This window comes from Geotrypetes seraphini, chromosome 1 (genome assembly GCF_902459505.1).
Source record: "Geotrypetes seraphini chromosome 1, aGeoSer1.1, whole genome shotgun sequence".
NCBI classification, from domain to species: Eukaryota; Metazoa; Chordata; class Amphibia; order Gymnophiona; family Dermophiidae; genus Geotrypetes; species Geotrypetes seraphini.
The window spans coordinates 435844519-435868154 of NC_047084.1; the positions used below are offsets into that span (position 1 = coordinate 435844519).

The 23636-nt window shown below is 42.5% G+C and overlaps 1 protein-coding gene across 7 annotated transcripts in view; it reads right to left on the reverse strand.

Annotated features, from left to right (window-relative positions):
* Positions 1 to 23636, reverse strand: part of DENND4C (DENN domain containing 4C) — a 318792-nt gene that overhangs the window by 204267 nt on the left and 90889 nt on the right. For all 7 annotated transcript variants that reach the window (XM_033919674.1, XM_033919664.1, XM_033919681.1 and 4 more), the window contains 4 exons: positions 18287 to 18539; positions 16900 to 16969; positions 2662 to 2831; positions 1597 to 1838 (listed from right to left, as the gene is read on the reverse strand). In XM_033919674.1, the coding sequence (XP_033775565.1) occupies positions 1597 to 1838; positions 2662 to 2831; positions 16900 to 16969; positions 18287 to 18539 (735 nt within the window). The remainder of the gene's footprint in view (positions 1 to 1596; positions 1839 to 2661; positions 2832 to 16899; positions 16970 to 18286; positions 18540 to 23636) is intronic.

The following is a 23636-nucleotide window of genomic DNA, read 5'->3' on the forward strand; positions in this document are numbered from 1 at the left end:
GACAGATTTTTTCCCCGTGTCATTCTCTAGTAGTGAGGCCATTACACAGGCTAGCTCAGCATTACTTAAAACTGGTTCTGTCTGACTCCAATGGTGGAAGTACAAGAAAAATGAATTTAACTGTTTGCCCTGTATTGGTAGCATGAAATATTGCTACACCTTGGGTTTTGGCCAGGTACTAGTGACCTGGATTGGCCACTGTGAGAATGGGCTATGGGCTTGATGGACCATTGATCTGACCCAGTAAGGCTATTCTTATGTTCTAACTAAAAAGACTATATACTACACTCATATTAAAAATGTTAAATGAATGAATTAGCTGTATAAAATGGAAATTATAAGACCTTTACTAAAATATGGGGGCCATTAACATCTTTTTGTGATGATTAAACACCAGTTATTCTATTGAAATATACACCATGAATAATAGAGAGGGGGAAGGGTTCTTATTATATTGTGTATATTAATAATAATAATGGGGAGGGGGGTGGGTTATGGGTTTATATATATACAATTGTTGTTTTTCTTGATAGATTTACAAGTGATGTTTTCAAGACTATGTATGGTTTTAATATGTACACTTGTTGAAAGATTAAAAATGAATAAAGATTTAAAAAAAAAAAAAAAAGTTAAATGAATATGCCTCTTTCAACATTTCAAACTAGAGCTTGATGGAGGCATGGATATGGACTTTTTTATTTTAATTTAGTGTGTGTGGCTTGTTTCAATGAAACTTTCGGGTGTGTTTCTTAGCCTGGAGCATCACCTTCTTGTATAAGGATTTTTCTAGCATTATGCATAAGAAGACAAAATATAAAAGCACTGTTGTTAGTCAGCTGATAAAGGAGCTACTGATACAATTGGCAAACCATATGCCGGATTTAGAATAATTCTTGGTTTACTTGCATCTGAGCCATCTTTTCTTACTTCCACTTCTATTGCAACAAGCTATTACACTCTTCACATTCAGTCCCGTTGCAAAGAGCAAAGAGTCTATTATATTAGTGCCTGTGGGATATCAGACCGCCTCTGGAACACTCAAGTTCCCCGTGGTACAATTCTTCATTCCTCCCAGTATGACACAACTTTCTTTTTTATCTATTTATCTCTTTTTCTGTCATAGTTTGAATAATTTAAACATTTAAGTTTATCACTATTCATTTCATTTCAAAAATTTAATTCGATAGCTTAATAACTTAGCTTTTCAGCCTTCAGTTAATGCATCCCCTTCATCAACACGTTTCGCTCATTCTTTGTCAAGGTTGGGGAACTACTATAACTCTTCATCTCATTTACAAGCCGCCGTATACAAAGTTGTGCCGTACTGGGAGGAATGAGGAATTGTACCCCGGGGAACTTGAGTGTTCCAGGGGCAGTCGGATATCTCACAGGCACTAATATAATAGACTCTTTGCTATTTGCAATGGGAATGAATGTGAAGAGTGTAAGGGATTTAGAATAAGGCATTTTAAAGAACACCATAATTTATAACCCAAATGCTTGCAGGTTCTCTCTTTTTCCATACCACCAAAGGCCTAGAACAGGAGAAACACCTGAGCACAAAAAGGTCCCACAGCAAGACAAGACTACACTCACTTTTCAATTGGCAGGGGGTGAGGCCCTGACACAGACAGCTTGTAGATAAACATGAGGAACTTGCGGAAGGTTTCAAAGAAAGGCCAATGTGAGAGCAGGCAGATGCACTTGTTGGAATGGATGGATTTTGAGGTCACAGCTTTCTTTTCCACAGCAGTAACAAGCCCCAGTTGCGTGAGCTGCTTTTCCGACAACAGGTTCCGGGGGTAAGGTTCATAAAACTGGATAGCAGCACCATAGACCTGCAGAGAATAATATGTAGTTGACAGAAGAAAAATGTATACCAGTGTCTACCACTTAGAGAACTATTAGGACTTCCTAAATTATATCAGAGGGTCAGAAGCTGGACAGCAAGGGACCAGGAATCCACTCAGATAAAGAATGATACAAGGAATACAGTGAGCATTAGCAGTAAACTTGAAAGACTGGGATCATAAAGCACTTATTCTGGCATAAAAATTGAGGTTTATTACTGCCTTTGAAAGTAACTAAACCAGTGAATAACCAAATTTAGTGCGAGACTTCAAAAAGTAAGAACCATTAGCCTTATTGTTTCTGGCAATTGGAAGAAAATTCACCTATAGTCCAAAAGAACAAGGTAAACAACCCCACAACAAGTGTATAATAGAAGAAAGAGTGGGGAAAAAACTGTGCACATCAACCTGGGATAAAATTCAGTTTATTAAATACTATTGAACAAAATATTTGAGACAAATTAATCAGTCTTTCTTTCAATTTCTTCCAGACCCAACAAACACGGTCTGTGTTTTGGCTTCGAAGTGGAAGCTTGCCTCAGGGGTATAGGTGGTAATCCAGTAGGTGGTGCTTAAGCATTTAACTTCCAAAAGAAAAAATACTGTAAAATGCCAAATAAAAGCACTCATAACAACTTATGTGGAAAAAAAAATCTGTTTCGCTCATGGAGTTATGTGGCTGTGCTGTTCGTTTCTCACTGTATCATTCTCTACAAAACACTTCAGACTAAGGCAGTACTTCCATACCAGTAAGAAGTATAATCTTTATCCCCTGGGCCCTGTCTCTCTCTACTACACTGCTTTCATGTACCTTTTCTGCAGAAGATCCAGTCAGTACAAATGTTGAGAACACTGGAAGTGGATATTTGGTTTGGGGGGCCCAGCTCTCGATAGTCGCTCCCATGGGGAGACAGAAGAGAGGCACAGAATTGGACAGCGGAAAGGACTCGTAATCTTCCTCAGGATACCTGAAGATTAAACCTGGAAGAAGCAGAGAAATACATCACAGTAGCTTTATCCCAACTGCAAACAGCATGCTAGATTGATATGAGGCAAATTTTTATTACTTATTTTAGTGTGAGGATAAGAACATGGTACAACCCAACGCTGGTCTCTCCATAAACCCTATCCCCAAGAGAAAGCTCTCTTAATGATATCACTGTTTGAACCAAAGTTGATAGAAGATTTGAAATACTTTGTTCCACTGCAAGTGTGCTAATAGTTCACCTTAAAAAACTAAACTCAAAATATCTTGTACAATTAAATCCCAACCACTACTATTGAGTGCTATGGGTCAATCTCAAACTATAGTTTATTTTGAGGGGGGAGAGAATGAGAGGAGGGATACACTGTGCTGTCATATGGTAAGTTTTACATTTACTCTACGACAGGGGTGTCCAACCTGCAGCCTGAGGGCCGCATGTAGCCCCGTGAAGTATTTTGTGTGGCCCTGGTAGAGGGCAACGCAGTGTTTTCCTCTGCTGCCCCCGGGCATTTACCGTCTTGCCGGCTCCCTCCTCTGTCTTGCTGCAGAATTTGTGCAGCCCCAGAAAATTTTTTTCAGCCAATTCGGCCCAGGGAAGCCAAAAGGTTGGATACCCCTGCTCTATGGTATTTCATGTTAAGCTCCTCCTAGCCCAAGTTCTGTATGCTATTATAGTCTCAACTTTGAACCAAGCCCCACACTCTCAAGTAAAAATTGTATATTACCAAAGAGTAAACTTAATAAAATATACCCACCAATCTTCCTGTCTCCTGGGCAAGTGTACTCCTAAATCAACCAATTGTGCAGCCAGCACAGCTGCCAAGCCCAATTCTTTTATAGCGCCTCACTCACCTGTGTTTCCAGCACAATCAAAGCCTATCCTCAATATGCTTACTACCATTTGTGAGAAAGGGAAATTGTGAAGCCAAGCCACCATAGGTTTTCATTCTAGAAGACAGCTAAGATGGGAATATTCACTTAGCTGGGTCAATCTGGTAGGCTGTACAGAGGAAGCTAAGAGCTTATATGTTTGGTTAAACATCAAGCTGAGCACTGCTGGTTATGTATTACAAATCTTAGTGTTTAGACCAGGGATGTCAAAGTCCCTCCTCGAGGGCCACAATCCAGTCAGGTTTTCAGGATTTCCCCAATGAATATGCATGAGATCTATTTGCATGCACTGCTTTCATTGTATGTTAATAGATCTCATGCATATTCATTGGGGAAATCCTGAAAACCAACTGGATTGTGGCCCTCGACAAACGAGATGACATGTGGGAGGAGGAAGGGGGACTAAAAGGAGATCTTATATCTCATCTACAAAGATGACAGTATACCAAAGAGGAAGACAACAAGAGACAGTGAAATACCTTTTGGGTTCCAAACATACCAGTTTCCTATGATCCATGATGTTGACAATGAATGCTACTTAGATATCCTGGGAATACCTGCAATTGAGACCTGGCTAAATAAAAGCAGAGTCCATTGGCTGAACTATGCCCCACAGGATTTATTAGCCTGCACCAACCAAGACAAATTACCAAGAGGATTCTTTAAAAGGCTCCAGGATCCCCTCTTTCCCCTGTACTATTCTTTGCATTTTACACTAATTCCACACAGGTCCAAATTTTCTGGTATTGAACCATCTAGACTTTCATATTAAGCTCTCCATTCAAGGCTGTCTTCCTGTCTCTAAACCCTTGCTATTGTTATCTTGACCTAAATCCCCAACATCCACAAGCAACAAAAATAGAGTAGGCTTTAACTTGTTTCTGGAGAAACAAGTATTCAATAGTTATCCTAACAAATTCACCTCTGGGCAACCTCTTCAATTCATTTTCATCCATTGGATGACTTGATCCCATATTCTTCACTGGAGTTTCTGAATTATCTCATACTCCCACGTGTTCAATTGTTCTCCTCTTGCCATACTCTTTCCAGTATAGACCACTCCTTCCCTGTCCCAAACTGAATATTACTACTGGTTTAAGGTATAGTATACTTCCTATGCTATACTGCAGTTGTTTATAACTTGCTACTAATTACAGGAGTATGCATAAAGTAGGAGTAGGTATTGCATTCAATTCTGGTCTCCTTATCTCAAGAAAGATATAGCAGCACTAGAAAAGGTTCAAAGAAGAGCGACCAAGATGATAAAGGGGATGGAACTCTTTTCGTATGAGGAAAGACTTAAAAGGTTAGGGCTCTTCAGTTTGGAAAAGTGATGGCTGAGGGGAAATATGATTGAAGTCTACAAAATCCTGAGTGGAGTAGAACAGGTACAAGAGGATCGATTTTCACTCCATCAAAAATTACAAGGACAAGGGGACACTCAATGAAGTTACAGGGAATTACTTTTAAAACTAATAGAAGGAAATATTTTTTCACTCAGAGAATGGTTAAGCTCTGGAATGCGTTGACAGAGGTTATGGTAAGAACGGATAGCATAGCTGGTTTTAAGAAAGGTTTGGACAATTTCCTGGAGGAAAAGTCCATAGTCTATTATTGAGAAAGATGTGGGGGAAGCCACTACTTGCCCTGGATCAGTAGCATGGAGTGTTGCTACTCTTTGGGTTTTTTCTAGATACTGATACCTTGAGGATGGGCTACTGGGCATGATGGACCATTGGTCTGACCCAGTAAGGCTATTCTTATGTTAGTATATAAAGATTAATAAACTATAGCTGTGAACAGAACACCCCTCCTCCTGAATTGTTTCCCTAGCTATGTCTCACACGTGTTCATATGTGGCTGATACTGCCTAATACCTCCCCAGTGCCCTTTAGATTATCAAAATTAACTTTCTGCCATACTTCTTCTTAAACAACTGCATTCCATTCTCTATCAGAGCTCTATTCAAGTTCTGATGCACATCTCTCCTTTGCAATATTTACCTCACTTGAAAATACTGATAACAGGATCCTGGTGGCCAATATTTATGGCAGCTGGTAAAGTCTAAATTGCCTTATTTATCCTTTTTTTTAGCCTTCTCTATCTCTCATCTGAAATTCTTTGGAATCAAACACAATTTGGAATTTTTCAGATTTCAGAATGGTAGTTAAGAAGATTAGGAATCAGGAACTTATAAAAAAAAACTACACAGCTTATCCATACTAATCAGCAAATATTGTTCCTTTTCTGCTCCTCACTGTTACTCACAGGGAAATCTTCAGCTCTTCTAGGATGAGCATGTGTTGAACTGGGCTTGTTTGGCACCAAAAACGAGCTTTGCTGTGCAGACAACCTCCATGAAAAAAATATTTTTTGTTTTCAGAATTTCAGATAAGAGATTATGAATCTTTAACTCTGCTTACCAGAAGAGACTGCCTCCCAGACTCACCTTCCAGCTCTGAATTAAACAAGCAATGAAAAAAATGTTTTATCCAATGCTTCTCTTCTTCCAGCTCCCATTTCTGGAGTAGTCTGAAATTATATATAGACTGGCTGTGAAGGTACAGCCTGGAACAGAATAAAATGGGCCTGGGAGGGTGGAGTTGGATTCTAGTCACCTAATAACATTCTGCAGGACTGTCTCACCAAACTGTCACTCCAGAATATTCTGCTCAGAGCAAAAATGTGGGCTACCAATGCAGTCACATTTCTGATATTGTGAGCCATGACATGACCCTCTAGAATCAGGCCAGCCTGGACAAATGTGAAAGACAAGCAGTCTATCAGTCAAATGGATAAAGTGTGTTTACCAATAGTTGCCTCCAAAGAAACAAAAAGCTAGGTGTCTATGCATTTTAGTTCACTTCAGATAGAAGGCTAAGGCTCACTTGCAGTGCAAAGTGTATAGTGTGCTTTTGCCAGGATGGGCATGAAGTTTTGGGAAGAATGTTGGCACGTTAATTGACTGCTTAAAATGGAAATCCAACACCCCTTTAGGAAGGAACTTTATTAATAAGAAACCTCATTTAGGTGGATCTGCTTCTAAAACCTGAAGTTAACTGACTCTTCAAGTCAAAGTCAGTGACAAGAAAAACAAGGCTTTCCAAGGTCAGGTACTTCAGATGACAGGAATCAAGCAACTCAAAAGGAGCTTTCATTAGCTGGGTGAGGATAAGTTTGAGGTCCCATGACATAGGCAGAGGTCTGACTGGGGGATCTGTCAACAACAAACCTCTCAAGAAGAAAACAACTAAAGGCTGTACAGAGATAGGCTTACCGCCTACATGTTGACAAGAGGTATTCAAGCAGATTTTGTGTAAGACACATAAAAGGATCTAGGGCTTTGCCCCTTACAGCAGACAGCAAACCTTCTCCATTAAAAGTATAAAACTTCTTAGTGGAACCTTTCCTGAAAACCAGCAAGATCCTGGGACACCATTCAGCATATGTAAGAAGGCAAATTCTACATTCTCAACATCCAGGCCACAAGGACCAGGGACTGGAGGTTGGGTTAAAGAAGAAACCCCTCATGCTGAAAGATGAGGGTTGGAAAACCATCCAATCTTCACTGGAGGACAACTTCAGAAGATGGAACCCGATGTGCCTCATCAAGTATGGTGTAATCAGGATCATTTTTCCCTGCAGCTGCTTGAGTTTCAGGGAATTAGAGAAAATCCATACAAGAAACAGGCATCTGACACTAGTCTGCTATGAGACCTGAGCCTGCAGCAGAACTGAGGGACCATGATATTGAGATGAGAGGTGAAAAGATCCACTGAGAAAGTGCCCCACTTTCAAAAGATTTTCTAGACAACACCCATGCATAGTGCTTCCTTAGTGGAGTACTGCTGCCAAGAAATTATTCCGAGAGGGTTGACGATGACATGTGCACCTAAATTGTTTGACTCAGACCCTATTTTTGTAGAACAAGATCTTTAACCGCTGTTCTCTTGACTTAATATTGTTGCTTATTAAGACACTGCAACCAAAGATACAGGAGGTAACACAAAAATCATCAGAAGAGATGTCACAGTATCAGGCAGAGGAGAGTTATGAGGAAAAACATAAGGCGTTAAGTTCAAGAATGGAAAGATTTAAAGGTGAATTGCGTGTACAGAAAGTAAAGAAATTTCAGATGGACCAAAGAGATTACAGTTCTGGATCTGTCTATATCTAGATGACAGTCCAAAGCAAACCAGCTATCTTGCCATGTATAACTCCAAATGCAAAGAACTAAACTTTGATATATAGACACTGGGGATATCTGGGAACGCTACTCTGAAAGATATCAGCGTAGCAGCACTCCTCACTGAGTTCACCCTGTGTATATCAAACCTAATATTTTTTTCTTTTTATATTTTATAGTTCAACTCGTAACTTATCATGAAAATTTTCTTTAAACATATTAATTGAATGTTAGAACGGCGGCAGAATTGAATGGTGTAAGCCAACAGTTGCAGCACTAACCCTGTCCTGAAGAAGAAGGCGAAACGCATTGGTGGGGAACAGTGCGGCCACACAGTTGATATATATAAGATAAGTGCATTATCCATTAGTGAATTTTTGAAAATGGAATGCTTTAATAATAAGATGAAATTTTTATAAGCAAAAAAGATGAAGAAATATTTATAAAATTAATATGTTTAAAGAAAATTTTCATGACAAGTTACGAGTTGAACTATAAAATATAAAAAGAAAAAAATATTAGGTTTGATATACACAGGGTGAACTCAGTGAGGAGTGCTGCTACGCTGATATTTTTCAGAGTAGCGTTCTGAGATATCCCCAGTGTCTATATATCAAAGTTTAGTTCTTTGCATTTGGAGATATACATGGCAAGATAGCTGGTTTGCTTTGGACTGTTATTTAATACTTGCCACAAAGTCATTGATTTCTACTTTATATCTAGATGAAACAGAAAAGTTCTGGAGACAAAGGAACATCAAAGAAGACTATTAAGTTTGCTTTATCATCAAGAGATTTGAGTGCGAGTGGGGATACGACTCAGTAGACGACCAATGATGAGATAAAGGGGGATCCACGCAAGAAAGGTGGGAAGGCACTTGTGCATGCGCAGATAGGGTTACCATATTTGTTAAGTCAAAAAAGAGGACACATGACCCCCAACTCCATCCATGCCCCATCCCCCGCCTCACCTCCCCAGCACAGCTTCTCTCTCTTTCTCTCTCTCCAGCCCCCCCACCCTGACCACCCCAGTGTGGGGTAAGGCTCTCAGAGTCTCCTGTGCCCCCATGTACCTCTTCAAGTATCGCAATTTCAAACTTTGGACAGTCAGTAGCATTGGCAACATGATCCTGCTATCATTGGTCTGCCCTGGTAGCCTCTGCTCTGCAGTGTCCTGCCCAAATGTAAAGAGGAAGTCGCTGCAGAGCAAAGATTTCTGGGATAGACTGATGGCAGCAGGATCATGTCACCAACACTGCCAGCTGCCCAAAATTTGAAACTGCAGTGTCAAAGGAGGTACATGGGCATAGACCTACAGGGAAGAGCCATACTCAAACTCTGGGGTTAGGATTGGGCTGGGCTAGACTGGAGAGAGAGAGAGAGAGAGAGAGTTCAACCTCCCTCTAGAACAGGAAACTGTCCGAACACCTGGACAGTCCTCTAAAAAGAGGACATGTCTAGGTAAATCCAGATGTCTGGTAATCCTATACATGAAGGGACTTTGCCAAATGCCTCAATGAGATATTACACTCGGCAACATCCGTGTCGGCGCCATCGGATGACATCACCCACATGTGAGAATCTATAGCCTGATTGTCCTCAGAGAAAAACTTTTACTCCTCAACAAATTCCAGCCTTGTTCTGAATACAGGGGATGAAACACTGAACTTCAAACTTCACTGCATGCTCCTTTAAGACCAGTAACTACAGCACCCTTTACAGTGAAGAGCAAGAATATTTCCAAACAGCAATTCTGCAGCTCAACTCAAGCAGCTTTGTCCTCCAATTTTCCGCTGAGGTGAAGAAAGGGAGGCAAGTTTCAGATCATAAAATAACTAATCTAATCTAATCTAAATCTTGGGTTTATATACCGCATCATCTCCACAGGTGGAGCTCGACACGGTTTACATGGTTAGGGAAGGGAACGGAACTCCAGTGGATTTATAGAAGTAAGTAAGAGAGAGGTTAGGTGTGATAGTACTAGGGGGGGGACGGGTTACATTTTGGAGAAGAGCCAAGTCTTCAGAAGCTTACGGAATGATAGAAGGGGGCTCAAGTCGCGGAGAGGGGAGGGGAGACTATTCCAGAGCTGAGCGATTCTGAAGTGGAGGGAGGACCCGAGTTTACCGACGAGGGAGATACCTTTTGAGGAGGGGAAGGATAATTTTAATTTTTGCGTGGATCTAGTGGAGAATGGATTTGAGGAATTCCAGGATAGAGGAATAAGAGGTGGTAGGATGCCGGCATAAATTTTATGCTTGGCATAAATATGCCAAGCTATTTTCCAGCTCCACTGAGGTGGAAAATAGTTAGGTACTTTTCAGTGCTCTAAAGACTCCACTAATTACACTGAAGCCCAGGTGCACATTGTTTCCAGAGGGAGGGAGGGGGAAGAAAGGACATGGCTTTGTTGTTTGAGCAGTTCAGATGATCCCAAACTGCAGTAAGTGGTGTCAATTTCCTCGTGACAAATATTTTCTCTATGGTTGCTGAACTGTAAGACAGTCTTACAAACCCTACATTATTGGCTTTCAATAGCTTAATTGGTTTTGGGTATTTGGAATGTTCTTTGAAGGGGAAGCGGAGGAAGCTGTTTGGATCTTAGGATATACATTGTGTACCATATTTAAGAGGCTATAGTAAACATGGTACACGACAGACTTTGCTATATGGGTGACAACCATTACTTTAAATTGCTCTACAATGTATATACTGTATGAAAATCACCACAGCTACTGTATTTTTAAATTTACCTTGGAATGTCAGAGTTTAAAAAATACAGTGATACGCCTAAGAAATTCATCTTATTAGAAGAGCATCATTTTCCTTAAAATAATGTAGATTAAGCCATGTACCAAATAGCACATTTTACTATTCAGTCGAATATGAATAATATTATTTGACCAAACACAAATAATGGGCATTGAGCTTTATAATTGCAAATAAAAAAGCAACATGAAATCAGAGATCACGTGCTTATTTCAGTAGGATTTAGTAGAGCTCCAGATTATTCATATTCAAATTTAAATCACTATTCAGCCAAATATGAATAATGTACTCAGGACATATATGAATCTAATCTACTACTACTATTTATCACTTTTAAAGCGCTGAAAGGCATACATAGCGCTGCACATTTTGACATTTAATAGACGGTCCCTGCTTGGAAGAGCTAAGAATCTAACTTGGATAGAAAGACATGACATATAGGGTTAAGGATGCAAAACCCAAAGTGAGTTAGGAGTTAAAAGCAGTCTCAAAGAGGTGGGCTTTTAACTTGGATTTGAACACTGCCAGAGACGGAGCCCGCCATAGGGATTCAGGCAGTGTGTTCCAGGCATACAGCACCGAAAGATAAAAGGGACAGAGTCTGGAGTTGGCAGAGGAGAAGGGCACATATAGAAGGGATTTACCAGATAAGCTGAGCTTGTGGGGGGAACATAGTGGGATATAACTGAAGAGAGGTAGTGAGGGACAGCCGAGTGAATTCATTTGTAGGTCAGTAAGAGGAGTTTTAATTGTACTCGAAAGCAGATGGGAAGCAAATGAAGTAACTTTAGGAGAGGGGTAACATGAGTACAGAGGCTCTCACGGAATATGAGTCGTGCAGCCAAATTCTGAAATCAAATACAAATATTTAGTACAGCCCAATTAGAAACATATGTTTAATTCAGGAAGATATATTCAAGTGTGGTAGTGAATTCACATTGCAGAGAAAAAAATATATGGTTGGTACTTGTCGAAAATTGTAATGAAAAAAATTAAAGGCAATGGTAGACCGCACTTCAGTCCCTTAACAGGCAGAAATTTGCTGAAGTACCCTTACAATCAAAATCTATGTTGGCTGATTTCAGGCAGTTTGTACTTTTAGGGGATTGGATGCATTGAACACAGAGATAAAAACTTACACTTGTAAAAGGCAATTCTAAAACTGAGCACATGTAATTATGTGCGCCTTGAGTGCAAAGGGCACAGATGAGTGTCGCATTTGAATGTAAGTGCAATATTAACTATTCTACAAAAGCACATCTACGGGCTATACTGCAATTGCAAAGAGGGAACACACATAAGCAGAGCAGGGGAGGGACATGAGCAAGGCTGACAGTTACACGTGCAATTTAAGAGATTATTAAGTTACACACATAGCATGCCTCACTTCAACATACTATTTTACACCTGCCAATGGCCTAGTATTCTATAATGAAATCTGGGCTTCCTGTACAGCTTTGGATCACTTGAAAGGGGCAGCCCAGTTATAAAATTGCCCCAAAGACTCCAACTCATAAATCTGTCAAGCCTGGATATATGCCTGAAAAGCAAAGATACTAACCTGTAGCAGATGTGCTCCAAGGACAGCAGACATATATTCTCACATGTGAGTGATACTATCCACAGAACCAAGTACAGACATTACCAAATGCCGTGTCACTTTAAATTTTTTGGCAGTGCCAATACCATGCACATGTTGGTCCTTACCACCCGTCGTTGGCTCATGGGACCATCAGTTCTTCGTTTTCGTGGAGCTGAAAATCTGTGTATTCAGTTCTATCTTCAGCATGTCAAACTTTAACCTACATATTTTTCATTTTTGGCTTTCGGGCCACTCCAGGCCTTTTTTCCCCCTGGGAGCGTCAATTGTCCTCGAAGAACAGCACGATACACTGAGGGTGCTATAATCAGCATATAAACAGGGATACTGCAGGTGGACTGTACATTGTTCTGTTTTGTGTTGTTTTTTTATTGTTAGTGATTTTTTATTGCTTTTATTATGTGTTTATTTTTGTACTCTGCTTTAGATAAAAGCAGAATAAAACATGAAATAAATGAAATGAAAAACCTCTAAATCTTTCTCCTTTGAGTTACTGGTAGAGGCTACAGTGTGCACACTTTTGGGGAAATCGTTTAACTTTGACAAAAATGTAAATTTGCAACCATAGTCGATTAGATTTTTTTTTCCTGAAAATCAACATTCTCCAGATTGAATAAAAACCATACTGGAAGCACATAATCTAGAACTGAGGGGTCAAATCATTTCATTACAAATTTGTACAAGTTAAGAAGTGCCTGCTTGAAGCAAGTCACAACAAAATGTTTGCTCAGGAGAGCAAGAGCAGCACACAGAAGCACACATGCCAGCTGCTCCTCCAATTACCACAGGGAGTGGCAGTGGAAGCAAATCCCTCTGCAGACAAGAGTCTGTGGTCACACATGCATACCTGTAGACAGATGCACATGGATGGATGGATTGGCAACTCATTCACTGCAAAACACACTTAAAAAGATGATACACGTCTTATGAAATCCTGTGAATCATATCAACTAAAAATGATGATACTGGGTCAAAAGCCACAATTAAGCTGCAAGACTTGATAGTTAAGCAGGCTGAATTTGCATAACTGTGTATGTGACAAAAAAAATGAATAAGTGAGAGATAGGAGAAAAGCAAGAGGTTTGTTATCCTTCCTAAACTCTTCCTGCCTCTACATTTCACTTTCTAATTACACTCCCTCTTCCCCGGCTGCTTCCTTTAGATAAGCCTACAGCTACATGGTTCATCATCCCGGAACAAATAGGAGTAGCACAGTGGTCAAAGCAGCAAACTGAAAAGGAAGGAATCTGGTATTCAACTCCAACTAACATTCTTAATAGCTAGGGCAACATCTCAGCCGCCACTGCCTCAAGTACAAACAGAAAGACTGTAAGCTTTTTTGGGCAAGGAAATAATGGAAGATTAGGTTCTTACCTTTGCTAATCTTCTTACTTGTAAATCCACATTCTATTCCTGGACACGCGAGTTATGCATCCAATCTCATGAGATCACTTATAGGAAGCTTCATTTGCATATTTTTGACCCTCCCCCCTCTTACCTCAGGACTGCCCCTCTATCTTCCAGTTCGTACAAAAGCAGAGAGTCATTCCTGTATAGAACACAGAAAAGGGAAGAGATAAGGGGATACTCCCCGAGAACAGGTGTAATCTGTTCTTATTATAAAACTGTATAACAGATACAATTTAAACAGGGTTGCAGAATATTATAAACCTGAAACTGTAATAATGAGACATAGCCTCCACTAACAGTGTAGGGTGCCTGGCTAGAGCCCCCTCTTAGAAAGGCTGGTCAAGGAACCATAAGTCCAGTTTACCAGTACTTACTGAGGCAGACAATCGACAAATCAGCAACTCCCAGGGTGGGTGCCAGGAATAGTGTATGGATTTACAAGAAAGAAGATTAGCAAAGTTAAGACCCTAATTCTTTTGTTCTTGTACAGTCCCACTCTATTCCTGGACAAGTGGGACATAACAGAGCAGTCTCTCAAAGACAGGGCGGGACTGATGAGCTTGCTGCCAACACTGAAGATCTGAATTAGAATCCTACTTGGCTGCCTCATCCATCCTGTAAAACCTCATAAAAGTATGTAAGGAGGACCAAGTGGCAGCCCTGCAAATCTCTGAAGGGGAAACTGCCGATGACTCCGCCCACAAGGAGGCAACACCTTGAGTGGAATGAGCCCTCACTGAAAGAGGCAGCTGCTTTCTAGCTTCAAGATAGGCCAATGAAATAGCTATGCGGATCTCTCTGGAAATGATGGCTTTTGAAACCGGCCTGACTTGATGTCCACAGAACCAAGTACAGACATTACCAAGTGCCGTGTCACTTTAAATTTTTTGGCAGTGCCAATACCATGCACATGTTGGTGCCTTACCACCCGTCGTAGGCTGCACCTACCAGAATGAACAAATGATCGGACAAATGAAACTCACTTGTGACCTCTAACCTCAGCAAAAGCATGCGCACATTCAGCGATTCAAAACCCTACCTTGCCTGCCTGATCCTGAGGGTATAAATGTGGACTCTATAGACCACCTTCAGAAGAACGGAGAGAACAGTGTGCAGGACCATACTGGACTCTTTAAACCAAAGAAAAGGCTTCCTGCAGGACATAGCCTGAAGCTTGAAAACTCTGCAGGCCGACTTAAGGGCCACCAGGAAGACTGACTTGACAGCGAGATCCATCAAGAAAGATCGACCTAATGGTTCACAGTGTGGACTAGCAAGCAACCTGAAAACCAGATTGAGATTCCAAGTTGGACACACCTCTCGCAGCGGAGGGCGAAGCTGCAATGCGCCCTGCAGAAACCTGACATCATCCGGATGATAGGCCAGAGAGCCCCTCAGGGGCCTAGGACTGAGGCAAGAAAGTCTGGCAAGCTGAACTCTCAGGGAGCTAATGGCTTACCCCTTCTCCAGGCCTTCTTGAAGAAAGGCGAGAATAATTGGGACAGACGGTGAGCTTGGATCCTCACTCTAACACCTCCAAATCTTCACATAGGCTGCCACAGTTGACTTCTTGCTGCGCAAGATGGCAGCAATCACTCCTGTCAAGAAGCTGTGGCACCCCAAGAATGCATGCTCAAGAGCAAGGCCGGAAAACTAAAATGGCCTGGATTCTGCAGGCAATGGAACCCTGCACGAGGAGGTGAGTGTAACAGGGAAGTCTGAACCCCTAATTCAGCTGCAGATGAACTAGGTTAACATACCATGGCTGCCTCAGCCAGTCAGGCGCCACAAGATCACCTGACCCCAGTGAGTCTTGATCCTTCTCAGAATATGGCCTATCACAGACCATGAAAGAAAAACATAAAGAAGACCCCCCCTGGAGCCATGGTTGCACCAGAGTGTCCAATCCTGCACCTCCTGGTTCATGGTGGAGGCTGTTGAAACAAGCTGTTTTCTTGTTGGACGCCAACGCCAGTAAATCGAACATCAGACAACCCCAACTCTCTACTAAACAATGGAAGGCTCTCTGGGACCGAGACCATTTCACCGGATCCAGAGTCAGACAGCTGAGAAAATCCACCTGCACATTGCCTACTCCAGCTACATATGATGTGGGAAACGCTAGAAGATGCTGTTCCACCCATTGAAATGAAAATAAAAGAAACAAAAACAGAAAAGACTAGCTCCTACTGTCTCGCTTGTAGGAAAGCAACTGGAAGTCAGAGAGCAATTCCTGAAGTAAGAGGGGAGGGTCAAAAATATGTAAATGAAGCTTCCTATAAGTGATCTCACGCATAACCCACTTGTCTAGGAAGAGAGTGGGATTGTACCTGAATACAAATTGCCTTGAGCTTGGGTTTAGAAAAGGAGGTAATAAAACCTAAAATGCAAACTAAAAGGGAGTAGCCTAATAGTTAAAGCACCAAGTTAAGAACATATGAGCCTGATTTAAATCACACTGCAGCTCCTCAGGACCCTCTAATTACCTCAGGTACAAACTCAGGTTGAAAGCACTTTAGGGACAGGAATACAACTACTATACCTGAAAGTACACCATTTCAACAGCTTTCAGGATGCAGAAGATACATAAGAATTATATATATATATATATATATATATATATATATATATATTTTTTTTTTTTTTAAACCTCCTTTTACTTCCTTGGCACACTTAATGGTGAGAAGGGCCTGGAGTTACCAGCAACACACAAACGGGTGACGACATCTGTGATTTGAACAGTTGCAAGACCCAGCATGTGGCTATGAAAGAGGTCTCCTAATCTCCATCCCATTCAAAAAGCACAGGAACATTAATCCTCAAGTAAGAGGCAGCACACAAGGTGACAGTACCACAAAAGCACTGTGGAAGCTCAAATTTTGAGAACATGACACACTGATTTTGCTTTATTTTAAAATTGTGAATAATAAAGAATGAAAATCCACAGCAGGTATCACTACTGCCTATGAGCTGGATGTGGCTCTTGTGAAATTCATTTTTCAAGTTCCTGCTTTTCCTGCTCATGTTTTGCTTTATTTTCATGTAGTCACACAGCGATACAGCAAGGCAATAAAGTCAAGAGCCCCCAAGAGCCCTTCTGGTGATTTGGAAATGTCCTATGTGGCCCTTCTATTATCATTCTTCCCCCCCCCCTCCTTCCCAGCTATATACCTGATGAAATAAAAGGAAATGTTTTCTGGCTTACTTACCAGCTTTATATGCAATTGAATCAGAAGCAGGGACAGACTTCTTATAACACAGGTAAACATTGGAACCCCACTGCAAAAGAACAAGCAATTTATCAAACACAAAAAATTAAATGAAATAAAAACCATTGCCCAAGGAGGAAATTAAGGAAAACACAAAAGTAGCAACATACCAAAAAAAACAACAAAAAACAACAACCCACAGAATATTACTGTATATACTCAAATATAAACTGAGATTTTTGGGCCACATTTCCCATTTTTACTATATCGACAGGCCTATGGTTCTTGTCCCACCTGGTGTGTGTCAACAGTCTGGTTCAGCAGCAATCACAGGGGACCTCCATGAACTATCTTGGCTCCATGAGATGACGAGACAGATTCACAGCACAACACAACACACTAATCTCAAAAATCCCCATAAGACTTGGTAATATTAAAAGAAGACTGCAATGGATTAAAAAAAAAACCCTGCTGAAATTGTAAAATTCTAGGCAAGTTTAAACCTTTCCCTAATGCCACCATGCATTTATGGGAATGCTAAATCTATACCTACTCTGTACCCTCAAGAATGAGGCACCAACACACATCCAAAGCCAACCCCTATGCAAAGGCAGGGGAAGTTAGGATTGGCCACTGTGAAGCTATAAAAGAGGAGACACACAGAAAGAAACTGCAACATACATGCATTCTATTGCACATAACATAAAATGCCATCTGGTAAATTTCTGTCTGTAATAAACCAAGGCTTTAAAAAAAACAAACACCTTAACCAAACCTTTTAAGATTTTAATGTGACACCATGTTTGTGGGAATTTGGTTTTTCTTGTTATTGCAGGCAAACAAACTCCTGCAGTCAAATGACAAATTAAAAAAATAGCCCACCACAGGATGACTTTTAAAACAGGTGCAGTTTCTAAACCTCAGCCTCCTGTAGTGAGCAAATATGTCCAATTATGTTCTTTTTCAACTGTTGGTCCATGATTGTGGAATAATTTATCAGGATATGTTCGTTGTAGAACTTCACTGAAAACAGTTTAAGAAAATTCTGAAAACCTAATTTTTTGTATGTCCTTAAATGAGGTTTTTCTGAATTTTTGGACCACAGTATTATGCTGATATGACCTTTAGGGTGTAATACGGTATCCCTTAGCAGGTTCTGAGAAATATGTTTGTCTAATATTATTATGTATGCTTTATTGTTAGCTACATGGTTTCAGTTGGGATATAAGTGTTTTAAATAAATAAATTAAAAAAACATCCCCCTGTTTCAATGAAATCGCTTCCATTGCCTTCCCACCTTTGTTTTCAAAAGCACAGGAGAAGACAGGAATTTTTCAGGGGTAGAGGAGACAGAGGCATATCTGAGCCTGTGTGAGATAGTGCTTACCACGCCACAGTTCAGGTTCTTATCAACCTTACAGAAGGTGTGGGGAGGAGTTTCTCCTTTGCTGCTCACGATAACGCAGATGTCTGTCATAGCCAAGGAGTTCTGGGGACGCATGAGTTCCGCCCGTCGATAAGTGAGGAAGATGCGCTGGGAAGTGGTTGAGCTATTGTTGACGTTGGCGCAGCGGCCATAGGGCGTAGCCTGGATCACCTCGCAGCCTGGTATGAGGCGCTCTTTCCCTTCATACAATACTCTGCAGGCAAACAAAGGGGAGAAAAGTGAGCTGCACCAAAGCACAAGGGCACTTCTTGCTGAAACATTGTGGCCAGGAACATCACAGCTCTTGGATTCCAGGTTTCCATTATTTTATAGAGAAAGAGACTATAATAGAAGATTTAATTATTTATGCATGTTGATATTCTGCCAAACCTAGGCGGTCATATATAAATACATGCAAAACAAACTGAAATACAAAATAAAGAACAAACAATGCTGCTAATGGAGCTACAGTATTAGCATGGTCTCAATTTGCCACAGTAATTGACATGTGTTAACAATAGCCTAAGAATATACAGGAGTATAGGTCTACCTCAGATAATGTAGAGGACTACAAGGGCTGTGTGGTCTGCGCTTTACCTCTTCTTGTTGCAATATGCTAGATTTATTTCAGCTCCAACTTTACCTCAAGCACCCCTCACCTATACACCCCCAACCAAGGGAACACTGTTTTTTCCAGTCCTTCACTGAATCCTGATAATGGCATTTACCTCCACCTTCCTGGGAAGAAATTTCATGAATCCACTACCCTTTTTCTTATGGCTTCCCAAACCTGTACTGGAGGCCCACAGTCAGTCAGGTTTGCAGACTATCCACAATTAATAAAGCAAGAGATACATTTGCACCCAGTGGAACCAATGTGTCCAGTTTTCTCTCATGTTTGCTCATTGTAGATGCCCTTGAAAATGTGACTGGCTGTAGAGTTCCCAGGACAGATTTGTGAATCCCACTTTATGTCAAGACAGTGCTGGCTTACAAACTAAGTGGTCACACAGAGTGTGGAAAGCACAGTGCAATTGCATTCAAGGCAAAATAATATATCTTGACAGCCTATACCAATGGTTCCCAACGGGAGTGCTAACACCCACCGGTTGGCACTGAGAAATCGAAGGGGGGAATTTGATGTCCAAATCATATTGATGGGGTGTTGAGGACCAGCCGTCACCCCCTTGAGAAATTGGTGAATTCAATGGCCACTAATGGCAGCACTGTCCCAAAGCTTCTCCTCCGACGCAAGCCACCCAGGCAGAAACAGGAAGTGTGTCAGAGGAGAAGCTTTAGGGCACCGGCTTGGGGATTCCCCGGCCTGACTTGGCACAGCCTGAAGTTCTGTATTTGACTCCAGCCAAAGCAAGTAAAAAAGAGAAAAAAACCCAAAAACCAGGCGATATTTCAAACCTTCTCAGTAACACTAGCCTGGACCAGCAGCAACACCGCTCTTTCCTTATTGTAACTTGCCTGACTGCTGCCATAGCTTTAGCGAGTCAACTCCCTTCAGTAGCCTCGAGGCCTCTGTTAGGCCGTCCCGCCTCCGATGAAGTTGCATCATCAGAGGTGGGGCGGCCTAGCAAAAGGGAATTGACTATGGAAGCTGTCAGGCAAATTACAATAAGGAGAGAGTGGTGCAGCTGCTAGTCCAGGCTAGTGTTACTGAGAGGGTTTGAAATATTGCCTGGTTTTTTGGGGTGGGGGAGGTTCTTTTTTACTTTCTTTAGCCAGAGTCGAACACAGAACTTCAGGCTGTGTTGAGTCAGGCTGGGGAATCCCCAAGCCGGTGAGAGGGGTTTTTAAAAATGTTTGAGTGGTGGCATCAGCGACAGCAGGATTCGTGACCATTGGGCGCTCACCTAAATTAGCCGGGCTGAGTGCCCAGCTAAAAAACGCTAGAGAGAATACTGCAGTCTCCTGCCTCAGAGATAGAAACTGTCCAAGAGCCGGAGCGGCAGCTTTAGGTTAGTGGCGTGGGGGGGAGGGTTGGACCCCAAATCGGAAAAGCCGATTTTTTAAAAATACACATCGATTCGAATCATAAGAATAGCCTTACTAGGTCAGACCAATGGTCCATCAAGCCCAGTAGCCCGCTCTCATGGTGGCCAATCCAGGTCACCAGTACCCAGCCAAACCCCAAAGAGTAGCAACATTCCATGCTACCGATCCAGGGCAAACAGAGGTTTCCCCATGTCTTAATAACAGACTATGGGCTTTTTCTCCAGGAATTTGTCCAAACCTCTCCTAAAACCAGCTACGCTAACCGCTTTTACCACAACCTCAGGCAACACGCTCCAGAGCTTAACTATTTTCTGAGTAAAAAAAAATTTACCCAAAGTGAATCGGTGAATCGATTCAAATCGAAAATCAGGCAGCATTAGTGCTTACTATATTTTGGGGTCTCATTAGAAATTTGCTGAAGTACCCTTACAATCAAAATCTATGTTGGCTGATTTCAGGCAGTTTGTACTTTTATGGGATTGGATGCATTGAACACAGAGATAAAAACTTACACTTGTAAAAGGCAATTCTAAAACTGAGCACATGTAATTATGTGCGCCTTGAGTGCATAGGGCACAGATGAGTGTCGCATTTGAATGTAAGTGCAATATTAACTATTCTACAAAAGCACATCTACGGGCTATACTGCAATTGCAAAGAGGGAACACACATAAGCAGAGCAGGGGAGGGACATGAGCAAGGCTGACACGTTTCAACTATTGGAGTTGCTGTCAAAACTCACTCCAGCCTATCCAAACCATCTTGTTGTTTGTAGGACACAGCACGTTCCAAATTACTGGAGTTTCCATCAAAGCCCTCTCCAGCAAATCCTAAACCAAACTGCCGTATATGGGACACAGACTGTGCAAGTCTGTCCACTACTAGTGTTAGTTCTTCAACTAGTTATTATAGTGCCTGCTGCCTATAATTTCCTTGTTTTTTTATATTAAATTATTTAGCTCCATTAAGCTCCCTTTTTTCCCCCTAAAGCAGGGGTGTCCAATGTCGGTCCTCGAGGGCCGCAATCCAGTCGGGTTTTCAGGATTTCCCCAATGAATATGCATGAGATCTATGTGCATGCACTGCTTTCAATGCATATTCATTGGGGAAATCCTGAAAACCTGACTGGATTGCGGCCCTCGAGGACCGACATTGGACACCCCTGCCCTAAAGGCTTCACCTCTCCCTTTATTGTGGTCTATGAAGCATAGATGGAGAAATTAGGTTCTTACCTGCTAATTTACTTTCTTTTAGCTTCTCCAGACCAGTAGAGGTTAACTTTACGAATGGGTATATATCTAATCATGACCAGCAGGTGGAGACTGAAAACAAAACTTTGGGACAGTATATACTATCCTCCCTTCTCTATTTCCCTCAGTCTGCCGAATAGCCAAGCAGAACCAAGAACTGGAAAACAGGAAGAAAACAATACTCCGAACCGGAGTAACAAATAACATACCCAAATGCTGTTGGAAAATGCAGAGGAGAAATACCCGAAGGAAAATGTCCCCACAGCTCGCCAGCTAAGCCAGCCGAGCCACAGCCGCTGTTCTTTAATTCTCCCCGGCCCTAGAAAAATACTAGAACCCGCAGCAAAAAACAAAAACTGCCCGCGAAAACAGCCCCAACAACAACAACAACAACAGACAGGGTGGGGACCTCTACTGGTCTGGAGAAGCTAAAAGAAAGTAAATTAGCAGGTAAGAACCTAATTTCTCCTTCTTTAGCACTCTCCAGACCAGTAGAGGTTAACTTTACGAATGGGACGTACCAAAGCAGTCCCTCTCACGGGCGGGACCCCCGAAGGGCCGATACCAGAACACGCTCACCGAACACCGCGTCCCGACGCGCCTGAACATCTACCCGATAATGTCTAACAAAAGAATACAAGGAGGACCAAACCGCAGCCTTACAAATATCCACCGGAGGCACGAGCGACGACTCAGCCCAAGAAGCCGCCGGACCCCGAGTGGAATGAGCCTTGAGAAACTCCGGAACAGGCTGCTGTTTCAGAAGATAAGCGGAAGCAATCGTCTCCTTGATCCAGCGCGCAATAGTAGCCTTAGAAGCGCCAGCTCCCCGACGAGGACCAGCCAGGAGGACAAAGAGATGATCGGACTTCCGGAATTCCTGGGTCCGCTGCACATCAGAGCGAAGGACCCGACCGACATCCAACTTGCGCAGCTGCCGTTGCTCAGAAGAGCCCTCCCGACCACCCAAGACCGGGAGAACCACCGATTGATTGACATGAAAAGGAGAAACAACCTTCGGCAGAAAGGAAGGAACAGGCCGCAAGACGACCCGCTCCCTAGACAACTCCAAGAAGGGAGCCCTACAAGAGAAAGCCTGCAGCTCAGAAATACTCCTAGCAGAAGTAATGGCCACCAAAAAGACCGCCTTCAAAGTAAGGTCCTTCAAAGAACAGTCGTCCAAGGGCTCGAAAGGCGGGCGCACCAAAACAGAGAGAACCAGATTAAGATCCCAAGAGGGAACCGAGGGCCGTAGGGGAGGCCTAAGCAACTTGGCCGCCCGCAGAAACCGAATCACATCAGGAAGAGCCGATAAACGCTGACCTGACACCAACCCTCGAAAGGTCGACAGGGCCGCAAGATGAACCCGGAGAGAAGACCAAGCCAGGCCTCTATCCAGGCCATCCTGCAAGAACTCTAGAATGTTAGGCAGAGAAGCGCGAAAAGAGGTCACTCCCCGCGCCCGACACCATTCCTCAAAGAGACGCCAAACCCGCACATAAGCCCGAGAGGTAGAAAGCCTCCGGGACCCCAACAGTGTAGCGATCACCTTGTCTGAATATCCCTTCTTGCTAAGGCGACCCCTTTCAAGAGCCACGCCGTAAGACAGAAGAGAGACGGGTCGAACAAGGGAATGGGACCCTGCATCAGAAGGTCGTCCGAGAGAGGCAGAGGAAGAGGAACCGCCACCAGGTGTCTCACCAGATCCGCATACCACGGACGTCGAGGCCAATCCGGAGCCACCAGCACCACCAAACCCGGATGGTGAACAATGCGAAGAAGCACTCTGCCCACCAGCGGCTAAGGAGGGAACACATACAACAGCCCCTCCGTTGGCCACGGCTGGACCAGAGCATCCAGACCCTCGGCCAGACCGTCCCTGCGACGACTGAAGAAGCGGGGCACTTTGGCGTTGCCACTCGTGGCCATCAGGTCCATCAGGGGCTGCCCCCAATCTTGCACTATCAACCGAAACGCTCCGGCGCCGAGAAACCACTCTCCTGGATCCAGGAAGTGACGACTGAGGAAGTCTGCCTGAACATTTTCTACCCCGG